Below are 22,973 nucleotides of genomic sequence, written 5' to 3' on the forward strand. Positions count from 1 at the left end.
GCCCCAAAGGATCAGGAAGGAAACTCCAAGCCATCTTAATTCTTAAATTAAGAGGCTCTGCCACATGGCCAGAGTAATCTTTCAAAAGAAAATATCTGACTATGCCACTTAAAATCTTCAATGACTCTCAACTACCTTCCTATTCAAATCAGAATTTACCTTCCCAATCATCTAATTACAACCACAGGGAATTACTCAGTTCCCTGGACCCCAGGACCTTTCCTCTACCAAGAATGAGCTCTCCTTCCAGGCCTTTTCTCAGGTAACTCCTACCCATTCTTCCCATTTCAGCTTAGTCATTGCTTCCTCCAGGAAGACTTCTCTGACCTACATTGGTTGGGTGCCCCTCCTGCACTCCCAAGAGCCCCAAACCTTTCTTACACAGTACCTTCCATACTGGATCGTGTGTGCATGTTCCTTGCCAACACAGACTTTTATTATTCACTGTGGCATCTGTATGCAACTCAAAATGTGCTGAATGCTGCTGTTAAAGTGTGAGATTCATCTATTCATTCCCTAATTAAATGTTCACCAAGCTGCCTACTATTGTGTCTGGTATGTTGTAGGTGCTGAGAATACAGCAGTGGTCAAATACCAAAGTCTCTGACCCAATGGTGACAATAGCTAAGAAGGAAGATGAAGCAGGGTAGGAGAGATGGGGCTGTGGAGTAAGAGGTGGCAGTGTGTTATTTTATATAGGGAGGTCTGAGAAGACCTCTCCATCACATTGATACATGAACAGGAACCAGAAGAAAGTGAGGGTGTGAGCCATGTGGCTATCTAGGGGGAAGAGCATTCCAGAACAAAAGCCATAAAGCAGGAGAATGTGCCTCAGGGAAAGCAATGTGGCTGGGAGGTAAAAGTGGGGGGTATGTCAGAGCTGGGGGAGAAGGATGGTATGGGGAGCCAGATCAAGCAGTCTTATAGGATATGCTGAGGCCTCTGATTTTACTCCCCTATAATAAATGCCTTAAGAGCAGTTTGAGCAAGAGTGACAGACCAGTTAGGAGGCTGCTAAACAATCTAGATGGGAAAGCAATGCTGTGTGGACCAGGCTGGCAACAGAGGAGGTGGTAAGAAGCATTTAGCTTGGGTACAGGTTTTTTTGGGAGTCAAAGGGATGTAAATTAGATGTGAGGTGATAGAGAAATAGAGAAACAGTCAAGGATGAGCCCAAGGCTTAGTCTAAGAAATCATATAAGAACAGAGCTGCTTATTAACACGTTAAGCGCCATGTCAGTCACCGGTGACTGACACTATACCTTCCGTTTGGACCTCATCAGTCTCTGGCCGCCAGCATATTGATGAAATCGGAGCGCAGACTAAACAGAAAGGAAGACAAAACAGGCTTGTCGCTTAATGTGTTAACCTCTCCTGAGCCTTATTTTCCTGATCTGTGAAGTAGGCATAAAAAGCTCACCTGCTGAGATTACATGGGACAGAACATGGAAAGCACCCAGTAAATGCTAACTATGGTATCACCATTATTAATCTCAGGGTTTTCAGGAGCTTCAATAAGCTGTGTGTGACAAGGAAAGCAAAAACCATACACAGACCAGGTGGATGAATCATCCACCAGGTGGCCCATGCTACTTCTTACAGCCAACTCTTCTGACCCTGCCCTGGGCTGTCATGCATTTCTAGAGTTGGGGTGGGGGTGGGGGTGACTGAAGAATCACTGGGGGTACAGTCCTGCAGTGGGGAGCCCACAATGCGGTGCTTAGGAATGCCCGTGACAGAATGCCAGTGAGAGATGGGCTCGGTGCTTTGTACAGAAACCCTCTCATTCCATCTTTGGTGTCTTTCTGCCACTTTGGGTTGTGTTTCTTTGCTTTTCTTCTGCATATATATTAACAGCAATATGAGGAAAGAGACCAATTACATGGATGGAATAGTAGCCTGGTTTGGGTTTTGCCTGAAGTGGAGCCGAGTGTAGGGGGTGGAACTGAGACTCCCAGCCACTGTGGAACTTCAGTTCCTCTGAAAGGCTTGCAACTTAACTTTAAAGCAGACAAGGCTACCTTGAATAGCATTATGTCTGGAGGACAATTTTGGAAGGTTATTACAGAGTATCCTATAAACAAGGCTTCTGATGGATGGGTCATTGACTTTCCCAACAGTAACCCAAACTGAGATTGGGGAGCCCTTCACCATACATGACATTCATACATCAAGCTGTACAAAATTCATCAGTTAAGGTCCACACTCCTTACTACCCACCCACCCCCATCAGGACTTTGCTAATTCAAAGGGGCAGCCAAAAAAAAAAGTACCACGTCAAGACTGTCCTGATTCTGAAAAACTCCCGGAGAGAGACGCCCTAAGCCATCTGTCAAAGGAAGTTAGCCAGTTGGTTCTAGTACCTATCACAAATAATGCTACTTAAAAATTAAGCTAACTCCTGATTATCCATCCTCGTTTAGGAAAGGCATGGATAACCTCTCAGAATAGGTGATTACCTCTAACTAGACATATCTAGCTTGGGAATGCATCTTCTGGAATAAAAATCACTTATATATGTGTGGAACATTTTACTTTTTATTGATTTTAGAGAGAGGGAGGGAGGGAGGGAGGGAGGGAAAGATCTGTTGCCTTCCACATGCGCAACTGGGGATGGAACCCATAAACTTGGTATTTGCCTTAATTGGGAATCGAACCCGACACTTTTTGTTTTGGTTTGATTTTTTTTAAAAAATGTATTTTTTTATTGATTTCAGAGAAGAAGGGAGAGGAGAGAGAGAAAGAAGCATCAATGATGAGAGAGAATCATTGATAGGCTGTCTCCTGCATGTCCCTAACCAGGGATCAAGCTCGAAACCCAGGTATGTGCCCTTGACCGGACTCAAACCCAGGACCCTTCCGTCTGCAGGCCAACGCTCTATCCACTGAGCCAAACGAGCTAGGGCAAACCCAGCACTTTTTGGTGTAGTACAGGATGATGCTCCAACCAACTGAGCCACACTGGCCAGGCCTTGTATGGGACATTTTAACTTCTGAACTGAGCTCCCCCATACTCAGTATCAATTTGATTCTCAAAAGAATCTCAGCATTAAGGGTTAGTTCCATTCTGTGAATAAAAAAACAGAGGTGAGGCAAGCTAAGGTCACTAAGTGAGAGCAGAGAGAAGTATTCTGCCCATGTTCTGAATTAAATTCCATCACCTACCCCCTTTGCCCCATTGTTTCCTAATATTTTCACCAGCCAGGTATCAAAACTTGTTTCCTACCATGAGCCCCCAGCAAAGTAAGGCTGTCCTCTCTCCTGGCCACTCCCTTAGGTCACTCTGGACCAGCCAGGGAGGTTTGTGAGCCCAGATTGAGGCACCTGTGAGCCCTCTTGAGGTCCCAAAACTCTAATTACCCCCTTTGAGCTTGTCTTGGATTTTGCAAACAGGGGCACTCCCATCTGCCAAGCTCTCCATTTTAAAGAGGTTTTTGTGGTTTCAGGCCGGGCTCCGCCTCTTCTCCCTACCCACCTCCCAAAGGGAGGGAAACCGTGCTGAGCTGAGTAACAGCTATAAAACTCTTGCCTAGGTCCCATTGCAAATGCGATGGGTCAGCCAAGAGACTCTGCCTCTTGGGAGAGTCAGAGTTCAAGACAGATGAAAGTACCCACCACCTCCTAAGAGCCTGGAACCACCTCCTAACCACCCCTAACCTCTTCCTCTCTAGCAGGCACTCACCTCCTAGCTGGTGTAAAACTCAAACTCCCTGCCCAGAAGAGGAGGGGGCCTGGGAGCTGGAGACTGCAGGTGAAGACCTCCCCTACCTCTTCCCTAATTGTGTGCATACTTTAGAAAAGGAGAAAGTGATCTGAACTACAGGAAAAGAGGTGTAAGCCCTCGTTTATCTAGGCCAGCGGTTCTCAACCTGTGGGTCGTGACCCCTTTGGGGGTCGAACGACCCTTTCACAGGGGTCGCCTAAGACCACCGGAAAACACATATATAATTACATATTGTTTTTGTGATTAATCACTATGCTTTAATTATGTTTAATTTGTAACAATGAAATTAGGGGTCATCACAACATGAGGAACTGTATTAAAGGGTTGAGGCATTAGAAAGGTTGAGAACCACTGATCTAGGCTAACCCAGCAGTTCTTAGCCAAAAGAACTGATTATCTATATATATAAAAGACAAGTGACCAGAACGCCGAAAGACTAGAACGACTGGTCCCTATGACGCGCACTGTGGCCAGCCAACAGGTCAATTGGGGGGACAAGTGCCCACTCCCCCCACCCCCCAACAGGCCGATGCCAACCCCACGATGCCAACCCCACGGGATTGGGGCAGGGCGAGCCCCTCCCCCTGGCTGGCACTGCCCCCAATCGGTCCCCCCAATCCCGATTGGGGATGGGGCCGCTGGGCCAACTGCCCAAGGTTGCTCGCCCCTGCTGGCCCCGCCCCAATCGAGCCCCAATCAGGGATGGGGCCGGTGGCCAACCTCCTGAGGCCCCTACTCTCCACCGGCCCAGCCCAATTCGGCAAGCCGGCCAGCTGGACCCCACCCATGCATGAATTCGTGCACCAGGCCTCTAGTATTATACAATCAGTGATGGAGCTTAAACAAAAAAAAAACAATCACAATACCACTATCATCCCTGACAAATAACTCTTTAATACAATATAATGATCAGATCTCCTCAACATCACCAAAATGTCTTATAACTGGTTTATTCGAATTGGGATCCAAACAAGATCCACACAGTATATCTGATGTTTCAGCTCTTCTCATCTGTAACAGTTGCTTTTTAAAATGCCATTTACTGACTGATAAAATAATCTGTGCTGTACAATTCCACACATTCAGGAGTAGAGTAACTTCTACCTCACGGTCAATCATTGTGTTTCTCTAACCCCACAGAACTACGGTTCTATTGGGTTTAGGTTCAATTTTTATTTGGGGAGGCAGGATTTTCATAGACAGTGCTGTGTATTTTCTACTATAGCATTGTAAGGCACATAATGTCTGGTTTTCCACAATGTTTGACATGCACCCCCAAGTGAACAGCCTAAGTTCCTGGAGCACAAATGTCACTCCAGCCCTGAGTTTGGATTCAAAACTGGAGTTTTTCCCACTACAGGAGGTTTAAACACACACATTTTAAAGAAAAAGAAAAAAACACAAAGAAAAGCTCTGCTTTGGCTTCTTTCTTTTGTGGGTAGAGGTTTTATGTAAAAAGTGTTTTTGATACAAAAAACAAAACAAAAAAAACCCTGACATTTAGACCTAACCCAATTCTTTCATTTTACAGAAGAAACAGAGAAAGCATGGGGGTTGCTGGTTTCCAAAATGCAGGCCATGAACAGAATCAGAAGTGGAACAGATCCTAATAATGGTGATCATTTATTATTAAAAAAAAAAAATTAAAACTGCAATTATTAAGTAAGTAGCACTTAACAGATACTCTGAACTTGACACTATGCTAAGGGCTTTATTAATATCACCTTCTTTAATTCTCATGACCTTCTGAAATAGTTAACTATCATTTTCTCATTTTGAGAGTATCAGTGGCTCAGAGAGACTGAGTAATTCACCCAGGATTGCACAGCAAGTTAAATGCAAAGCTGGATATATACAAATATAGAATCATTAGTTTGCACAACTGAAACTAATATAATATTATATGGCAATTATATCGCAATAAAGAAAAAGCAGCAGCAGCTGGAGCTCAAAAGTGCAGACTGTATGATTCCAGGCAAAGCTCTTCCTTGCATCCAGTCTACTTCTAATGGTGGGGAAGGAGGAACCAGGAGCTGAAGTAGGTCTGAGGCTATGAGGAAGGTCTTCACACAGATATGCAGAGGTGTGGGAGACCTGAGGAAGGGCCCAAATCCAGGGAGGAAAGTAAAGAAAGGGAATAGAAGGTTTATTTGAGGCCAGTTCAGTGGGGCGGAGGGTCCCTGGGGTTGTCATGGGCTAGCCAAGATTATATAACCCTTTTTTATTTTCTACCATCAGTTAGCTATACTTCAAAGGAACACAGAAAAAAGTGATACCCGGAACATAAACACTCAAGTCTCGGACCCTGCCCCTGACTTTCCTTTAAAGAGAAATCAAGAAAAAGACTTCAGCATTGGTTAGTTTTAAGTCAAAGGTGCTACAAAACCAACCCACTGATTCCCACACTGGGGTGAGTGGAGGCTTCTAGTGAATGAGGATACATTCTCAAAGTCTCAACATGCATTTAGAACACTTTTACTTCAGTCACAATGGCCTTTTCCCCACAGCCCGGAGAGCACACGTGCACTCTCCCAAAAGATAATCTTAATGAAAGGCAAATAAACAAGTTAAAACTTATTTTTAAAAGTCATACACCACATTCCAAAGCAAAAACAGCCAATTCTTTGGGTAATCAACATTTAAGATTATCCATGCCATGCTCTTTTTGTCTGTAAATAAACAAAAGTCCATATTTAAGGAGATGATCCCATATATTTCCTGGAGTACTGATACAATACCAGAAAGGGAAAGTGTTCTCCAACTCCCTCTTTTTACAAGTGGAGAAAATGGAGACCCAGAAAAAGTCCCGGAAAGTCCCATAGTCTCCGTCTCCCAGACATGGTATAGCCATGTAGCACCAGGCACTGGGCTAAATAAATGCTTTACACATATCACGGTGAATGCTCACAACAGCCCCAAGAAGCCGATAAATCATGATTTAATCCCTAGTACAAAAATGTGGAAGCTGAGGCACAGAATGGTTAAGGAACTTATTGTCCAAGAAGACACAGCTAGAAATGGTAAGAGCTGGCATTTGAACCCATGCAGTTTTGACCCCAGAACTTTTGCTATATATCATTTTTGCTTTTAACTAAGACATCCTGTGTCTCTTAAAGAGTTGTGGCTAGGATAAATATAAATGTGTGTGTGTGTATATAATTTTTTTCAAAATATTCTAGGGGATGGAAACATAAAAAGCCAAAATGCAAATCCCAAGGTTTGAAACAACAAATATAAGACACAGAGGCTTAAGCCAGAAAAGAGAAACCCAAACAAGGGGGGAATATCGAAAAATACCTTTCATTACTAGTTACTGCACGTGTCCCTTAAAGAACTAAAACACTAGCATCTGAGCCAAAAGGAGAGCTAAAAATAGGCATTTGCAGCAAGCTTTGGAAAGCCTTTAGCCTGCTTCTGAGGGACTCATTTCTGTAGACTCCCAAAAACATGCATCACAGAACGCAAAATTCCCAAGACCACACTGCCACTCCACTGGTGTCACATTTAAACTTGTCCAAACTGCAAATAAAATCAGGGCTGGAAAAGGGCCTTAGAGTTCCAGGTAGACGCCAAAGAAACTTACCAGACAAGTCAATCACAAAATTCTCCCTCAAAAAGCATCTGAGCCCTAACTACAGGCTTAAACAGAAGTTAATAAATTAATTCAGTTAGTCTGTCAGAGACTATTCCAAACCCAACGAGTAGACAATCTTTTGCCTTAAGATTTCAGAAAAACAAGCACCGAGCAAATCTACCCGACTCAGAATTTTGTTTTGGGCATTTAAAGCAAGTTGTCTTCTCCACTTGGAGGAAAAGGTGAGATGAGATGTCAGCCAAACTGTCTTCTTCCCACGATCAATAACCCCAGTGACGCACCCTATCAAGGGCCCCTGGACTTGCACAAAATACCAGCTCAGGCACACAATACCACCTGATGTCATGGCTGATTTAAAACCCACAAGGCAGGTTCACCATTGGCTAAGCAGCAGCAGCCGCCAGGGTGAGCAGCCCCATTTAAACTTCTGAGGAGTGCTCTCTCCTGGGGATGATTATACCCCTTTGAATTTAAAGAGGGGAAGGACCAAAGAGTGTCTTAAAGCTGCTTTCCCTCCCTCCCTCCCTCCGTAGGTGGATCAGGAGGGATATGCAAGAAAATGGAGGTTTCAGCACTGCCCTTTGCATAAGAGGGCTCTGGAGGGAAAGGGGGGGGGAGGGCAGAAGGAAGAGAGCACGGTTTGAGGTACTTTAGTAAACCCCAAATGTCCCCTCCTCCGAATGAAGCAACCTTAAAAGAAATAAAAATTGCAACACGCCATTTTCAGAATTACCTGCTCTGGTTTTCCTAGGACTACCAGTGATTCCACTCCCTTGCATGTGAAGGCAGTAAGATCCCTTCAATTTGCCCCATTCTGATGGCTGAAACCCGTCAGCCTCAACCGGCGACTGCAGGAGGGGAGGAGTTTTGAACCAGCACTAGAGCCACGGCCACAGGCCATCATTCGGCTACAACCGGGTTGTGGTCCTGGCCAACTTCAAAAGGACCCAAAACCAAAGAATCCAGACGCCTGCACGACGCCCCTCCGCGCCAGCACGGCAAAGGGAGCAGAGGGTGTGCGCCCAGCCCAGACGCCGGCTATTCTCGGCACAGACGAGCCTCCATGTTAGCACCGCCTCTCGCCCCGCGCCGACACGGCTCCCGGAGGATTCCCTGCACCTCCGCCTCCCCGGGGACCCGGCCCCAGAGGACCCAGAAATCCAGGGAGCGGGAGCGCGCCGGTCGGCGGCCACATGCCGCTCCCCGCGCGGGAAGGCACCACGTTGTCCCGCTGCGGAGGAATGCCGGGAAGGGGGCCGCGCACTCACACTCGCGCACAAGCACACTCCCGACCGCGCCTCCGGCCGGCACCCGCCTTCCACCCCCCGCGTCGCGGCGGGCGCCGAACGCACAGGCCGGGCGGCCGCGAGCAGCCCGCGGGCCGGCGGCGCATGGCGCCCAACTGTCACCCGCCCGCCCCACGCCCCGCGTGCACCGCCAGCCCCCTCGCTCGCCCCGCATTTCCCGCCCGCCCCTTGACTGGGTTCCCCGGACACGGGCCGCCCGGCTCCCTCAAGGCGGAAGGTCCCCGGGATCGAGGAGGGAAACCCCCGACTTCAATGACACGTTGGGTTTCCTCTTCTCTCCATTCTCTCCGTCACCGACCCCGCAAGCCGTCACCAATGGCGATTCTACTGCCTGATGCCATGCACTCGAGAACAAAAGTTGTTAACTTTTCAATCCCGAGCCCGTGAACTCGTCGCCGGCCCTTCTGCGGCCCGTGACATGAGCTCGTTTAACATCTACAACGTGGGGCTCGCAACGCTACCGAAGCGGGGAGCGCGGGGCGGAGTGGGGAGAGGGGGCTCCCGGAGGAAGGCCGGGGCTGGAAACCGTCTCTCTCAGACCACGCGGCGGCGAGAGCTCTTTTCACCGAAACCAGCGCCACCCGCTCCCGGCGAGGTAGGCCCGGGCCACGCCGTTGCCCACTAACCGCTGCGGCCCGGAGACCCGGCCCTCCCGCGGGGCCGGCTCCCGAGCGCGCCCGGGGGGGGAATGCTCGGCGACCCGAATTAGCCAGGAAGCAATAAAAAATAAAAATCCCGAGTCACCGCGACCAGCGGCGGACCCCGGAGGCCGCTGGGGGAGGGGACGCCGTGTCCCCGGAAGAGGCCCCGCACCCAGGACCGCCAGCGGGAGACCCACCTGGGAGAGGCTGTCCGTTCACCGCGGCCAGCACCGGCGGGAGCGCGTTCTTCGTCCACGGGTTCACCTTGGGCGGAGGGGCCTCCACGAAGTCTCGGCGCCCGGCGCCCGCGGCTCCGGCCACTCCTCCGCCAGCGCCCGGCTCCCCGCCGCCCTCCTCCCCGTCGCTGAAGGCCAGGCCCTCGGCGCCGGGAGGCTGAGGCGGCCGCGGGCTCTCGCGCTCCAGCTGCCCGCTGCCCTCCTTGTGTGGCTTGGCGCAGGGGGGCCGCGGTCTCCGGCCGCCGCCGTCCGGCTCGCCCCCGCCGACGTCGTTCGCCCCGGGCTCGCCCTGGCCCTCGGGCGGCGGCGGCGGCTTCTTCCTCACCAGCCCCCCGTGCTCCTCGGCCTGCAGCAGCGGAGCGCCTCCCGGCAGCAGCGGCTCCACCTGAGTGGCCATCTGCGCGCCCGCCCCCCCGGAGAAGCCGGGCGCGCCGGAGGCGGCCTCCCCCGCCTCGAACTCGGCTCTCGGGGCGCCCGCGACGCCTTCCTCCGGGGCGCTGGGCCCCAGTCTCTGCGGAGAAGGGTCGGGGTTCACGCTAGGCGCGGCCTCCCTCCCGGTCGGATGCAGCCGCCGTAGATCCGAGGCCCGCTGGCGGGGCGGGGGGGGGAGGAAGGCCCCCCACTCTGCGGTCCAGGCCTCCTTGGCGCGCGTCCCCCCCCGCCCGTTCCTCGCGAGGCACCCCCCGGAGCCTGGCAGGCTTCTCGTCCCGTCCCTCCCTCCCCCCCGCCGCCGGGGCGGCCCGGGCTTCCCGGCTCGGGGGCTGCAGCAATATGGACGGACGGGGGAGAGGCGCGGCGAGCCGAGCCGACCACGCGATCCGCGGCAGGCGGCGGGCGGGCGCGCGCCTCGCGACGCGGCGGGCGAGGGGAGGGACGGCGCGGCGGGGGCGCGCCCGCTGGGGCCGACCCCGGGCGACGGGCGGGCGGCGAAGGCGGCGGGAGCGCGCGCGCACGGCCTCGCGGGCCCGCCCCTGGCCCCGCCCCTCGCCTCCGAGTCCTCGGAGCACCTCCCCGGCTCGGGGGTGCGGGGTGCACAGACCCGACGGGGGCGAGCACGTGCCTGATGCAATTCGGAAGGGGGGGCGGTCAGGAGAGAGGCTGCAGGCCTGGGAGGGGGGCGGGTGGAAAGGGGAGGTGCCTTAAAGGGCCAACGCCTGAGAGCGGCCGCAGGTGGAGCACATGGGCGCGGGCCACGCGGCTGGCCAGGCCTGCTCACGCTTTTTAGGTTGGGTGCTCCAGGTTCGGGGAAAGAAACTATTAATGTCACCTTCGACTTACAGGATGATGGAGGGGGGGTGCCCCTCTACCCCAAAGACGCGCCGAGGCCGCCGGTTCCCTGGCACCCCTCGGGCCGGGCCCCGCCCGGGTGACCTTGGGCGAGCCGCCCTCACCTCCGCGGGCTGTGCTCTGGTCCCGCCGACCCCGCGGGCACGGAGGTGGGTTTCACGCCGGGTCCGGAAGGCGGGTCCTGAAGCCTAGACGAAGGCTTGGGGCGCCTAGGAAGTGGGAATGGAATCACCAGCAGCTCCCAACCCGGCCGAACTACCGAAACTGGGTTTTTGGGGGCAGGAAATGTCTTTTCTTTCAAGCGGGTTTCATTTTTTTTCTAAGACATTGCTTGGGGCAGAGTTAAACCGACTCGTGATTGCGACTTCTGAGGTCTGAGATTTTATCCCGGCCCTGACGGACTCTGCAGCAGTCACTAACTCACCGGGCCTCAGTTTCCCTATTGTACAACGAAGGAGTGGGGTATGACTGGTTTCGAATTTTAGTGCGCGCTCATTTCAATCAATATTTACAGACCTCGTACTGTGGGGGCCTTTGGGTTCTAGGAAACCCAGGTTTAGCAATAAACCAGGCTAACAAAGTCCCTATCCTCATGGAGTGTACATTTAAGGTGGAGAAAGAGACAATAAAAGTATGTTATAAACAAGCTCTTGCCTGGTATCTGTGAAGACAATAATGACTACAGTAATAGGTTAGACTATTTCAGCTACTTTAGTTTGGACAAAAAGGGGAAATTTTTAACGCAGATTCCACAGCATTTGGAATCAGGCCTATCTGGGATTGAACCCAGAAATCTGCATGTCTAATAAGACTCCTTAGGTGCTTACCCACCAGGTGGTCCCACACTTCACTTGGAGACGTTCTGGCCTCTGACTGGGATCAGGCTGTGATCCCACCTGCTCAAGACAGAGCAGCCTGGAAATGTTGGCAGTCTCCCAGACCGTTAGAGCTCGCAACCTGCTTATTGAAAAGCTTCCTGGAACTGCCCCGCAGGCCAAGGCTGGTTGTAGGGCTGCTATAACCAGGAGAGGTGCTGGTGGGGACACTCTGATGTCTGATCCCAACTCTCCCATAACTTGAACTCTGCAAGGTGGCCAACTCTTCACCCTTCCTTGGTCCCCTTTGCTGGTGGAAAAAATGGGGGTAAATAATGCCTGACTTGCTTCTACCCTCTGAGCTTTTGTGGGGAGTCAAGTAAGACAATGTAAGTCAAAGAGCTGTGCAAATTACAGAGACTGAGGCCAGTGTTTCAAAAGAAGTACTAAAGGCTGGCACCATTTGGGGCTCAGGCCATCTGGTTTTCCAGATCACCTAATAAATTCATAATTCTTTGCCCCTAAAAAAAAAAAAGAGGTACTAAAGAAGGTAATGATTAAAGGTATCTCAGTGAATTTAAGCACAATTTTTAATAATTGCATTATATATACCTTTAATTCCAAGGTAAATGCTACTGGAATGCATATTTTTTAAAAAAAACATTTTATTGATTTTTTTTTTAAATATATTTTATTGATTTTTTACAGAGAGGAAGAGAGAGAGAGAGAGAGTTAGAAACATCGATGAGAGAGAAACATCGATCAGCTGCCTCCTGCACATCCCCCACTGGGGATATGCCCGCAACCCAGGTACATGCCCTTGACCGGAATCGAACCCGGGACCCTTCAGTCCGCAGGCCGACGCTCTATCCACTGAGCCAAACCGGTTTCGGCTTTTTATTGATTTTTTACAGAGAGAAAGGGAGAGGGAGAAGGATAGAGAGTTAGAAACATCGATGAGAGAGAAACATCGATCAGCTGTCTCTTGCACGCCCCCTTCTGGGGATGTGCCCGCAACCCAGGTACATGCCCTTGACCAGGATCGAACCTGGGACCCTTCAGTCCACAGGCCGATGCTCTATCCACTGAGCCAAACCGGTTAGGACTGGAATGCATAATTTTTTATTGTATTTATTGATAAATAAATTCTGAAGATGTTCTTTACATGAGGCCCCCTCTGAACTTTGTTAATATGGGACATAATGGTCATGGTTGGTCATTCTTTTCAATCCTATATAATAAAAGCCTAATATGCAAATTGACCAAACAGGGGAACGACAGGGGTGTGGGACAGCAGCAGGCTGCAGTGGAGGGGCAATGGAGGGGGTGGGGGGGGGGGGTGCTGGAGCTGCCCCCTGGTGGTCAGTGCACTCCCACAGGGGGAGCGCCGCTCAGCCACAAGCCAAGCTGAAGGTTGGTGTGCAGTGCCAGTGGTGGGAGCCTATCCCACCTCCACGGCAGCGCTGAGGATGTTCAACTGTGGCTTAGGCCACAGTCAGACATCCCCTGAGGGCTCCTGGACTGCAAGAGGGCACAGGCCGAGCTGAGGGATGCCCCTCCACTCCCCCCGAGTGCACGAATTTTTGTGCACTGGGCCTCTAATATTCCTATAATTGGAGGTAGAGAGTGAAAGGTGCCCCTTATAGTTCATGAGGGGACCAGGGCTCTGTGTGGACAAGTAAGTGGTTCACACCCCTCAGCAGTCAGTCTGAGCTGAACAAGTACTGCCAGCACCTGCTGTGTAGAGGCTGGAGGGGGATTGGGATCTACACATCCTGGCTTCACCTGCCCTAGAAAGGGGCTTCTAAACACTGAGTGTCATTTTACAGATGGGCAAACTGGGGCCAGAGAAAATGGGACCTGCATGAGATTACATCTTACACTGAGGCTGTCAGAGCTAGAAAAAAGAGACTCTTTTTGTTGTTAATCCTCACCAGAGGATCTTTTTCCATTGATTTTTAGGGAGAGTGGAAGAGAGAGGGAAAGACAGAGAGAAACATTGATGTGAGAGAAACACATCAATTTGTTGCCTCCTGCATGAGCCCTGACCAGGGCCTGGGCCTTGGAGGAACCTGCAACCAAGGTATGTGCCCTTGATGGGAACCGAGCCCGGGACCCTTTGGTCTGAAGGCGGATGCTCTACCCACTGAGCCAAACTGGCTAGGGCAAAAAAGAATCTTAGTGATTACTCAGTCTCCTTGCTTTGCTGATGATGACACTGAAGTTGAGAGAAGTCAGTTACTTATTCCAGGTCGCATAACTAGTCCATGGCAGAACCAGGTCTCACACCTGAGTATTCTGATCCTAAATCCAGTAGTTTTTTCTGCATAATGGAATTGGGATTTGAATTCAGGCTTTATTCATTCCTAACCCACTGCAGCATTCTGTACGCATGTGTTTAGTTCTAATACTAGTAATGACCCAAATAGTTAAGAGTAGCTTTTATTTAGTAGCTACTATATGCCAGGTTCTATGAAAAATACTTGATATTCATTATCTCTTTTAATCTTCCCAATAACCTAGTGATAAAGGTATTAATTCTTTCTACAGATATTTGAGTTCTGACTTTGTGCTAGGCACTAGGGTAGGCCCTGAAGGTGTTAATTACCTTCAGTTACAAACACCTACAAAGTTCAGAAAGGAAAGTAAGGTGAGTGCCTGAGTCACAGGCAGCAGCCAGGTATCAGAGTGGGCTTTTTCAGGGCATTCTAACTCCACAGGCCTTCTTACCCACCACATCACTGTAAGGTCTGTCTCTCTTCCCTCCGTTGCCATATCCACAGGCATTTATAAAGAACCCATCAAATACATAGGCCTGGGGAAGATAATGAAAAACTTGAATCCTGTCTCTCCAAAAGGTAAACTCTAATTGGGGAGGGTTAGGGTGGGGGTGGGGGGAAGGACCAACTAATTAAGCAATAGGTGACCTCAGGCCCATAAAAGAGGTAAGACAGCATATTATTTAAGCAGAAAGGGACAAGGATCAGACTAACTTGTGCTGTACTCATGACTTTGACACATCATGTGCTGAAAACACATAGACACACAGAGTGAGAAAAATCAAACCTGAAATATAAAAATGATAAAGTAGGTCCAAACACCGATTTGTAATAAATTAGGTGCCTGTGCTCCTGGACCTGGCAACGTCCTAAGGAAAGACAGAGGAAGCCAAATGAGAGATTAGAGAGCCGGGAGACCTGGTTTATAACCTGGGTCTCATCTCTGGCTTTGCCTCCTTCCTGGCTTCTATTCCTGTGGTCGGCAAACCGCGGCTCTCGAGCCACATGCGGCTCTTTGGCCCCTTGAGTGTGACTCTTCCACAAAATACCACGTGCGGGCGTGCACATACAGTGCGATTGAAACTTCATGGCCCATGCCCAGAAGTCGGTATTTTGTGGAAGAGCCGGTATTTTGTGGAAGAGCCACACTCAAGGGGCCAAAGAGCCGTGGTTTGCTGACCACTGCCCCATCCACAAAGTGAAAAGCATAATACCTGTCCATCTGGTTTATGAGTGTGAAGAAAGATACTTTATTCTGTCTTTTTTTTTTGGTGGGGGGGGGAGACGCATGAGTTATCTGTGCTTATTAGGAAGGAAAATTTAGCACACGTGGATGTGCAGTTTTATTCCTCTTTGAGTTTGATTTTCCAAAGGACCTTGTGTCTCTGGGAGAACTTGGGCTGTGTCACTTATCTGCTTCTGATATGAGGGGCTCCTGGGCAGGAGGCCTCTTTACACTGACATGGAGGAGTGGGTGGGGTCAGCAAAGGCAGGGGCCTTGGCCAAAACAAACAGTGCCAGCTGGGGAGTGTTTTTCCAAACCCTAAGGACTCTTGGGCTTTCTGGCACATGCCAAGAAACTTACTTCAGTTCATGGGAGGAGGCTCAGCCTCGATCTCCTCTTGGGAAGCAGATGCAGACAGTAATAGTTAACGGGTAAGATGAGGAGGGAGGGAAGGTGCTGACTGTTCCCATAATACCTGGTTAACCCCCAGGGCAACCCTTCTCTGTAAGTATGATCATCCCCATTTCACAGATAAGGAGGTAGACTCAGACAGTCCAAGCTGCTCAAGGGAGTTGGTAAAGCAACAGGATGGGTCTGCAGTGAAGACGGTCTGATGGAGAATTAACTTTTCACACATTCACTCCTCTGAGTCAGAGACAGGCACCAGCCCAGCCCCCTTCTCCTCCTGTCTACCTAGGCAGCCTCTTTCCCCAGCCTTGCTACCCTCCCTGGCATTCCTGCATTTTTCAGGTGGTGTCATGATAAGCTTCCCACTAATTGTTCCCCCTGCCATATATATGCACAGTACTTCCTCCTTACACAAGGATGATGTGTTCCAAGACGCCCAGTGGATGCCTGAAAATGCAGATCGTGCTGAATCCCATATGTACTGTTTTTTTCTATACATCCACTCCTAAAATAGAGTTTAATTTATAAATTAAACACAATAAGAGATTGACAACAATAACTAATAACAAGGAAACATATAGCACTATGCTGTAATAAAAGTTCTGTGCCTGTGTGTGTGACAGCCAGTCTGATACTGAGACAGCTACTCAGTGGCCGACAGCTGGGTAGCATACGTAATGCGGATGTGCTGGACAAAAGGATGGGTCGCATCCCTAGTGGGACAGCTCAAGATTCCACCCTGCACTCAGAATGGTGCGCAGTTTAAAACGTATGACTTATTTTTAGAACTTTCCATATATGTATATGCAAATAGACTGAACAGCAGAACACCCAAACAGTTGCCATGACGTGTGCTGACCACCAGGGGGTGTGCGTGGAACATGGCGGGTGTTGGCCACGGAGGGATGGTGGAGCAGGTGAGTGGGGGCGGGGCACCAGACCAAGACAGGGAGCCGGTCACTGTCATCGGGGTGAGGCTCTGGTGGTTACTGAAAATTCTTTGCTCCCGCGTGCCGTGGTCCCACCCAGCACTCACACCTGCTGCCAGCGCCGGCTCCACTCACACCCACTGATGGTGCCCAGTGCTGCCCTGATCGCTCAGTGCTGTCAGCGGGTGCAAGCGGCAGCTGCCGGCCCTGATGGCCCCTGAGGGCTTCTCCACCTCCCCCTGCTCCTGAGAGGCGATCAGGGCTGGCAGCCACTCGCAGCTGCTGCTGGCGCTGGCCCCAATCGCTCCATGTGGTGGCAGGAGCAGAGCTGCCAGCAGCTGGGACCGGGGCCAGGGCGGGAGTGGCCGGGCAGGGGTGCGGAGGATGGGCCGAGACCCACCCCTGTGCACACTGCAGCCTCATAGCCCACAGTTCCTTTCAAGGTGTATGAATTCGTGCACTGGGCCCCTAGTTTAATATATTCGGATTGTGGTTGACCGCAGGTAACTGAAACCAGGGAAGGTGAAACCATGGGTGTAATAAATATATACATTATATATGTACAGTGGAACCTCGTTTCTCAAACTTAATTCATTCTGGAAGGCTGTTGGAAAACTGAATCATTTTTTCCCATTAGAAATAATATAAATTGAATTAATCTGTTCCAGACCCCCAAATGATTCTGTTTTACCCTTTCTTATATACAGTACATGTCTATTGTACTGTTTAACCTATAAATAAACACTTTAAAAACAAAAAGGACATGCCCTGGCCGGTTTGGCTCAGTGGATAGAGTGTCGGCCTGCAGACTGAGGTGTCCCGGGTTCGATTCCGGTCAAGGGCATGTACCTTGGTTGTGGGCACATCCCCAGTAGGGGGTGTGCAGGAGGCAGCTGATCGATGTTTCTCTCTCATCGATGTTTCTAACTCTCTATCCCTCTCCCTTCCTCTCTGCAAAAAATCAATAAAATACATATATTTTTAAAAAAGGACATGAAATGTAAATGAAAATTTGACAAAAAGGAAAGGATATGTACAGTAAAAAATGAAAATTTAACAATAATTATAAGCAGCAACAAAAGCAAAAAAAAAAAGAGAAAATATTCACTGCACAATATCCTGAGATTTTAACAGTGGTAAACTGACTAATATTTGCGCATTCTCTCCTTTGTTTGACACCTGAGAGACTTATATAGATACCAGCATGAAAGGGTTGTCAGGTTGAGAAGCGAATTGTTCGAGATGGGAGATGTTCGAGAAATGAAGTTCCACTGTACTTTTAAATGATAAAATATAAAATTAAAATATATTAATTTCAGCAAACAAAATATTTTTAATATTTTTAATTTCCAATAACTTTTTTTAAAAAATAGAAGAAGGGAGATAGAAACATCAATGATGAGAGAGAATCATTGATCGCTGCCTCCTACATGCCCCCTACTGGGAATCAAGCTTGCAACCTGGACATGTGCTCTGATCAGGAATTGAACTGTGACCTCCTGGTTCATAGGTTGACGCTCAACCACACCGGCTGGGCCAAAAAAAAAAAAAAATGTTGTCTAGCTAAGCAAAACCCACATAAAAGCCCACAACTGCCTTGGCTGGTTTGGCTCAGTGGATAGAGCATCAGCTTGGGGACTGAAGAGTCCCAGGTTTGATTTTGGTCAAGGGCATGTACCTTGGTTGCAGAATGGATCCTCAGCCCTTGTCAAGGGTACATGTGGGAGGCAACCAATTGATGTGTCTCTCTCACATTGATGTTTCTCTCCCCCTCCCTTCCACGCTCTCTAAAAATCAATGGAAAAATATCCTCGGGTAAGGATTAATAAAACAAAAAAAGCCCACAACTCAGAGGCAATCACTGGCAATATGTTGAAGTATTTTCTTCTAGCCTTTCTTTCTATGTATATTTTACATAATTGAGGTCATATTGCACATTCAGCAGTTTTATATTTTGCTGCCCCCCCCCCCAACTCTATATTATGAGTGCTTTCTCCACATCATTGCAAATCCCCTCCATACAGTTAAGTGTGGTCTATTAAGCACCTATGGTATGCCTTACCTCACAGCAGCCCACCTTCTATTTGTATCACATTACATTTCTCAAAGAGTTTTCATGGAGACAGGACAAACGGGATTGTCCCAGTTGGCAGCTGAAGAACTGAGCCCCACAGAAGTTCAGTGATTTGCTCCTGCATGCCAGGGCACTATTCTGCAAAACCTCTCCAATAGCTTCAGATTGCAACAAGAATAAACTCCAGACCTCTTTCCTTGCCCACAAAACCCTCTGTGCTCCAGACTCACCCTCCTCCGACCTCCCCTCTCTTCTCCTCTCCCCAACCCTTGCCATGTGCTGTCTCCTTAAACACATGGAGCTCATCCCAGCCTGAGGGCTCTGGGACATAGCCCCCGACACATGCACACACACAAATACCATATACTTCTCATCCTTCAACGGCTTGAATGGCCCCTTCTCAGAGAGACCTCCCTTTATCAACTTGCCTCATGTTCTCCATGTCCCTCATATCAGATCAGAATCTCTGATTTTACGTGTTTACCTGCTTTTTGCCCATTTCTGCAACAATGTATAATCTCTGCGCGACTTGAGCTTGTGGCTATTATGTTCACTCTTTAGTGTCCCCAGTCCTAAGCACAGTGCTTGGCACAGTAGGTACTTAATATTTTATTGACTGAATGCTGTGTATCCTCTGGCAAGTTGCTCTCCCTCTCTGGGCCTTTGTATTCCCCATGTGCGAAATGAAGTGGTTGGAGGCGGTGCTGCTGAGAACCCCTGGAGCTCTGACTGTGGTTCTGTGACTAACATCTGGGCCTCAGACCCGGGAGTGAGCCTGCTGAGTTGTATCTCCACCCGCACTGCACACAGTGCATTGATTTAATCAGGCAGCAGGCACTCTGTAATTCAGTGTTCTGCTGTTCCCTGTCCCCAGTCCCTGGGCTAGGGACCGTGCTGTCAGATTTCCAGGATGATCCATTCTGTTCTCCCAGCTGGCAGGAAGGGTGGGCTGGGAGAGGGTGTTCAACCTGGAAACCCAAGGGCCAGGAGGATTTGTCACTGTCCTGAACTGAAACACTGGAATTTTGGAGACATTTCACCAAATCCTCTAATCTCTGGTTAGAAGGGACCTTCCAGGATGGTGGGCCAGCTCTCTGCCTTAAGCCTAACTTCCCTCTAAACGTTGCCCAGCAGTGATCCACTTGAAGTGCTCCATCAGGGCCTCACTGCTTCTCTGGCGGCTCACCTCGCCAAAGAATAGCTTTGTTTAGAAAGTTCTTTAATCAGCAGCATCGTGAAACATGAGGCAGTGCAGCATAGGGCAAAGGGCCTGGGCTCTGAGCCAGGCGGCCTGGGTGGAATCCCACCTCTGCAACCTATTGGCTGTGTTTGCTTGAGCAAGACGGGCATCCTCTCTGTGCCTCGATTTCGTCTTCTGTAAAAGAGGGGAACACTTGTTGGGCTGTTGGGAGTATTACAAGTAAAAATACCTAGCAAGAAGGCAGTAAATGTCTGTTACCATTAACTACTGCCTATGAGTGTTCTTATTGTTTTTATTATTTTATTCAGATCTTCTTGGACTGTTCTCTGGGTTGGTTGGTTTGTAAAAACACAGTGGTGGGATCCAGCCCAAAGACACAGGCCTGAGAACTCAGAAGGGTAAGCTCACTAGTGACTGTGAGAACATTCACTTCACATCTTTCCCGGCCTCAGGATCCTCACCTGAAAAAAGGAGCACATATCCCTGTTTTGCTTTTTACCATAGAACCCATGCAGAGATCAGATGAGGAATGGAACAAGAAGGCTTTTAAAAGTAAAAACTGTGATATAAATATGAGGGATTCATCTTATTTTATTGGAGAAATCCTTTCCTCTTTTAGCAAGGCACATTAGCTTCCAAACAGCAAAACAGCTAAACTCAACCTATTTGGCAAACAGTGTGTTTTTGGTACTTGTTGTGAATTTGAAGCTAATCCCTTCAGAAGCTCCTTTCATTAATGTACCGGGGCAAACATTTGGGAAGGGTTTATTTGTAAGCATTTGGTACATTCCTACAGGATGCAGGGCTTGGCTTGGCTGATTTCTGCCATCTTTGTTTACTGTTACAATTATTGATTATTTCTTCAGTTTCTCTCCTTCAGGAATTTGATTAGAAGGATCTGGGTGAGGTGCATTCACTCTGCAAATGTCAGCAGAACATAGGAACGCTGCATAATTTCAGGAAGTCTTGTGTGACCTTTGTTCAATGCCCGTCATGTCATGTGGACCTCAGGCTGGAGGAGGCTCCTAGAGTCAGCTTTCTCATTGCACAGATCAGAAACCGAGGTCCAGAGAGGGGAAGGTACTTGCCCAAAGTCACACAGCTAGTTAATGGCAGAGGCTAGGCTAGGTAACCAGTTGTCTTGACTTCAAACTCCATTCTCTTTCCAACAGTTGTATGGATCTTTCAATTTATCTAAATTAGCTGATTTTGTATCAAAATCTTATAATTCAGAGGGGTCTACATCTGTCAAAACTCATTGAGCTGGACAGTGAAAAGCTATAAATTTAGCTCAGTTTAAAGAAGTGATAAAATGGTATGGCAGAGTCCTATTTCATGAGAGGGTCAGTGTCTAAAGTCAGCATTTAGGGCAAAAGTAATGTATAATTGAAAGGGTTTAAGGATTGTGCTGAGGACGGCAGCACATTGGAGCCAGTATAGTCTCTCAGTGTTTCTGTGGGCATGAGAATATCCTGCTTTTCTTCAGAGGGTCCAGATTAGATTCTGGTTGGCATATAGAGGTTAGTTGGTGAGAAAAAATAATTTGCCTGGCCAGTGTAGCTCAGTGGTTGTGCTGACCTATGAACCGTGAGGGGGTGTGCAGGAGGCAGTCGATCAATGATTCCCTCTCATCATTTTTTTTAATTTTTTTATTTTGATATTATTTATTCTTTTTTTAAATTGTTTTATTGCTTAAAGTATTACAAAGAGTATTATATATGTCTCCTTTTTTCCCTCCTTGACCCTCCCCTAGCCTCCCATGCCCCCCAGTGTCTTGTGTCCACTGGTTATGCTCGTAGGCATGCATACAAGTCCTTCGGTTGATCTCTTACCGCCCCCCCTTCCCACCCTTCAACCCTCCCCAGCTTTCCCGCTGTAGTTTGACAGTCTCTCATCATTTTTTAAAAATATATTTTTATTGATTTCAGGGAGAGGGAGATAGAAACATCAGTGATGAGAGCGAACCATTCATTGGCTGCCTCCTGCACACCCCCTACTGGGGATCGAGCCTGCAACCTGGGCATGTGCCCTTGAGTGGAATCGAACCTGGGACCCTTCGGTCCACAGGCCAGCGCTCTATCCACTGAGCCAAACTGGTTAGGGCCCCTCTCATCATTGATGTTTCTGTATCTCTCCCTCTCCTCCCATCTCCTCTCTATAATCAATAAAAATTTATTTTAAAAAAAGAAAAAGAAAAAGTAATTAATTTCTACAACAGAGTTGTATTCAGTAGGGTGAGATGTACATATGGTAACCAAGACTGCTAAGGGAATGGTGGTTATAGTATCCCACCTCAGACAGACAGACAGACAGACACACACACACACACACACATGCACACATGCACTCACTGAACTCCCTGAGCAGATTGCTGGAACAGGTTGCCTGAGGGCCTGGAACGGGAGACAAGGATCTGAGGGTCCCTAGGAACCAGTGTGCGGGTGGAATCAGGGAATTTCAGGGTCCCTGAGGGGGAGGGCTGAGGGGATGGGGGTTGGAGCAGAGCTGGAAAGCTGGAACAACAGAGAACACCCCATTCAAGAGGAGCGGGCAGGGTGGGAAACCCGGAAAAGCGCAGATCAAAAAGAGATGTTTGGAGGTAGGCTGGCTTTGGAGAAGGGTGAGCTCCTTTTTTTTTTGGTAATTCAATTCTTTTTTTTTTTTTTTTAATATATTTTATTGAGTTTTTACAGAGAGGAAGGGAGAGAGATAGAGAGTTAGAAACATCGATGAGAGAGTAACATCGATCAGCTGCCTCCTGCACATCTCCTACTGGGGATGTGCCCGCAACCCAGGTACATGCCCTTGACCGGAATCGAACCTGGGACCTTTCAGTCCGCAGGCCGACGCTCTATCCACTGAGCCAAACCGGTTTCGGCGGTAATTCAATTCTTTATTAAGGAAATTCGATTCTTTTGTTACAACTTTAGATTTGTGCTTGCAAACATTTAACATGGGAGTGGGGAGGGGAAACCAAGGACAACCCACACCACCCTTTACTTTCCCCAGCTTCTGCTGCAGAAGCAGGACCTAGAATAGGGCTCCAGAGAGGGGTTTTCACTTGAACTTTGCCTGGCTCGCGCTCCGGGGCCCCGAAATGCCTTCATAACCTGGGAACTGGGCTCATTGCAAACTAACTGTCCTTTGATAAGCAGACACCCTGAAATTTGGAGTGACCGTAGTGGGGGAGGCTTATCCACAAAGCAGACTATGCTTTATGAGATTAATTTTGGTAAGATTCAAAAAATGTGT

At 49.0% G+C, this 22,973-nt stretch overlaps 1 protein-coding gene across 5 annotated transcripts in view; it reads right to left on the bottom strand.

Moving 5' to 3' along the window:
- Positions 1-10,309, bottom strand: part of LARP1 (La ribonucleoprotein 1, translational regulator) — a 52,000-nt gene extending 41,691 nt beyond the window's left edge. Inside the window, exons 1-2 of one of the 5 annotated variants that reach the window (XM_036315724.1) lie at positions 9,465-10,309; positions 1,263-1,322 (exon numbers count right to left, since the gene is read on the bottom strand). In XM_036315724.1, the coding sequence (XP_036171617.1) occupies positions 1,263-1,322; positions 9,465-9,900 (496 nt within the window). In that variant the 5' untranslated portion in view covers positions 9,901-10,309. The remainder of the gene's footprint in view (positions 1-1,262; positions 1,323-9,464) is intronic. The other 4 variants (XM_036315726.1, XM_036315723.1, XM_036315727.1 and 1 more) reach the window with 4 other exon arrangements.
- Positions 10,310-22,973: the final 12,664 nt, after the last annotated feature.

This window comes from Myotis myotis, unplaced genomic scaffold (genome assembly GCF_014108235.1).
Source record: "Myotis myotis isolate mMyoMyo1 unplaced genomic scaffold, mMyoMyo1.p scaffold_m19_p_6, whole genome shotgun sequence".
NCBI lineage: Eukaryota > Metazoa > Chordata > Mammalia > Chiroptera > Vespertilionidae > Myotis > Myotis myotis.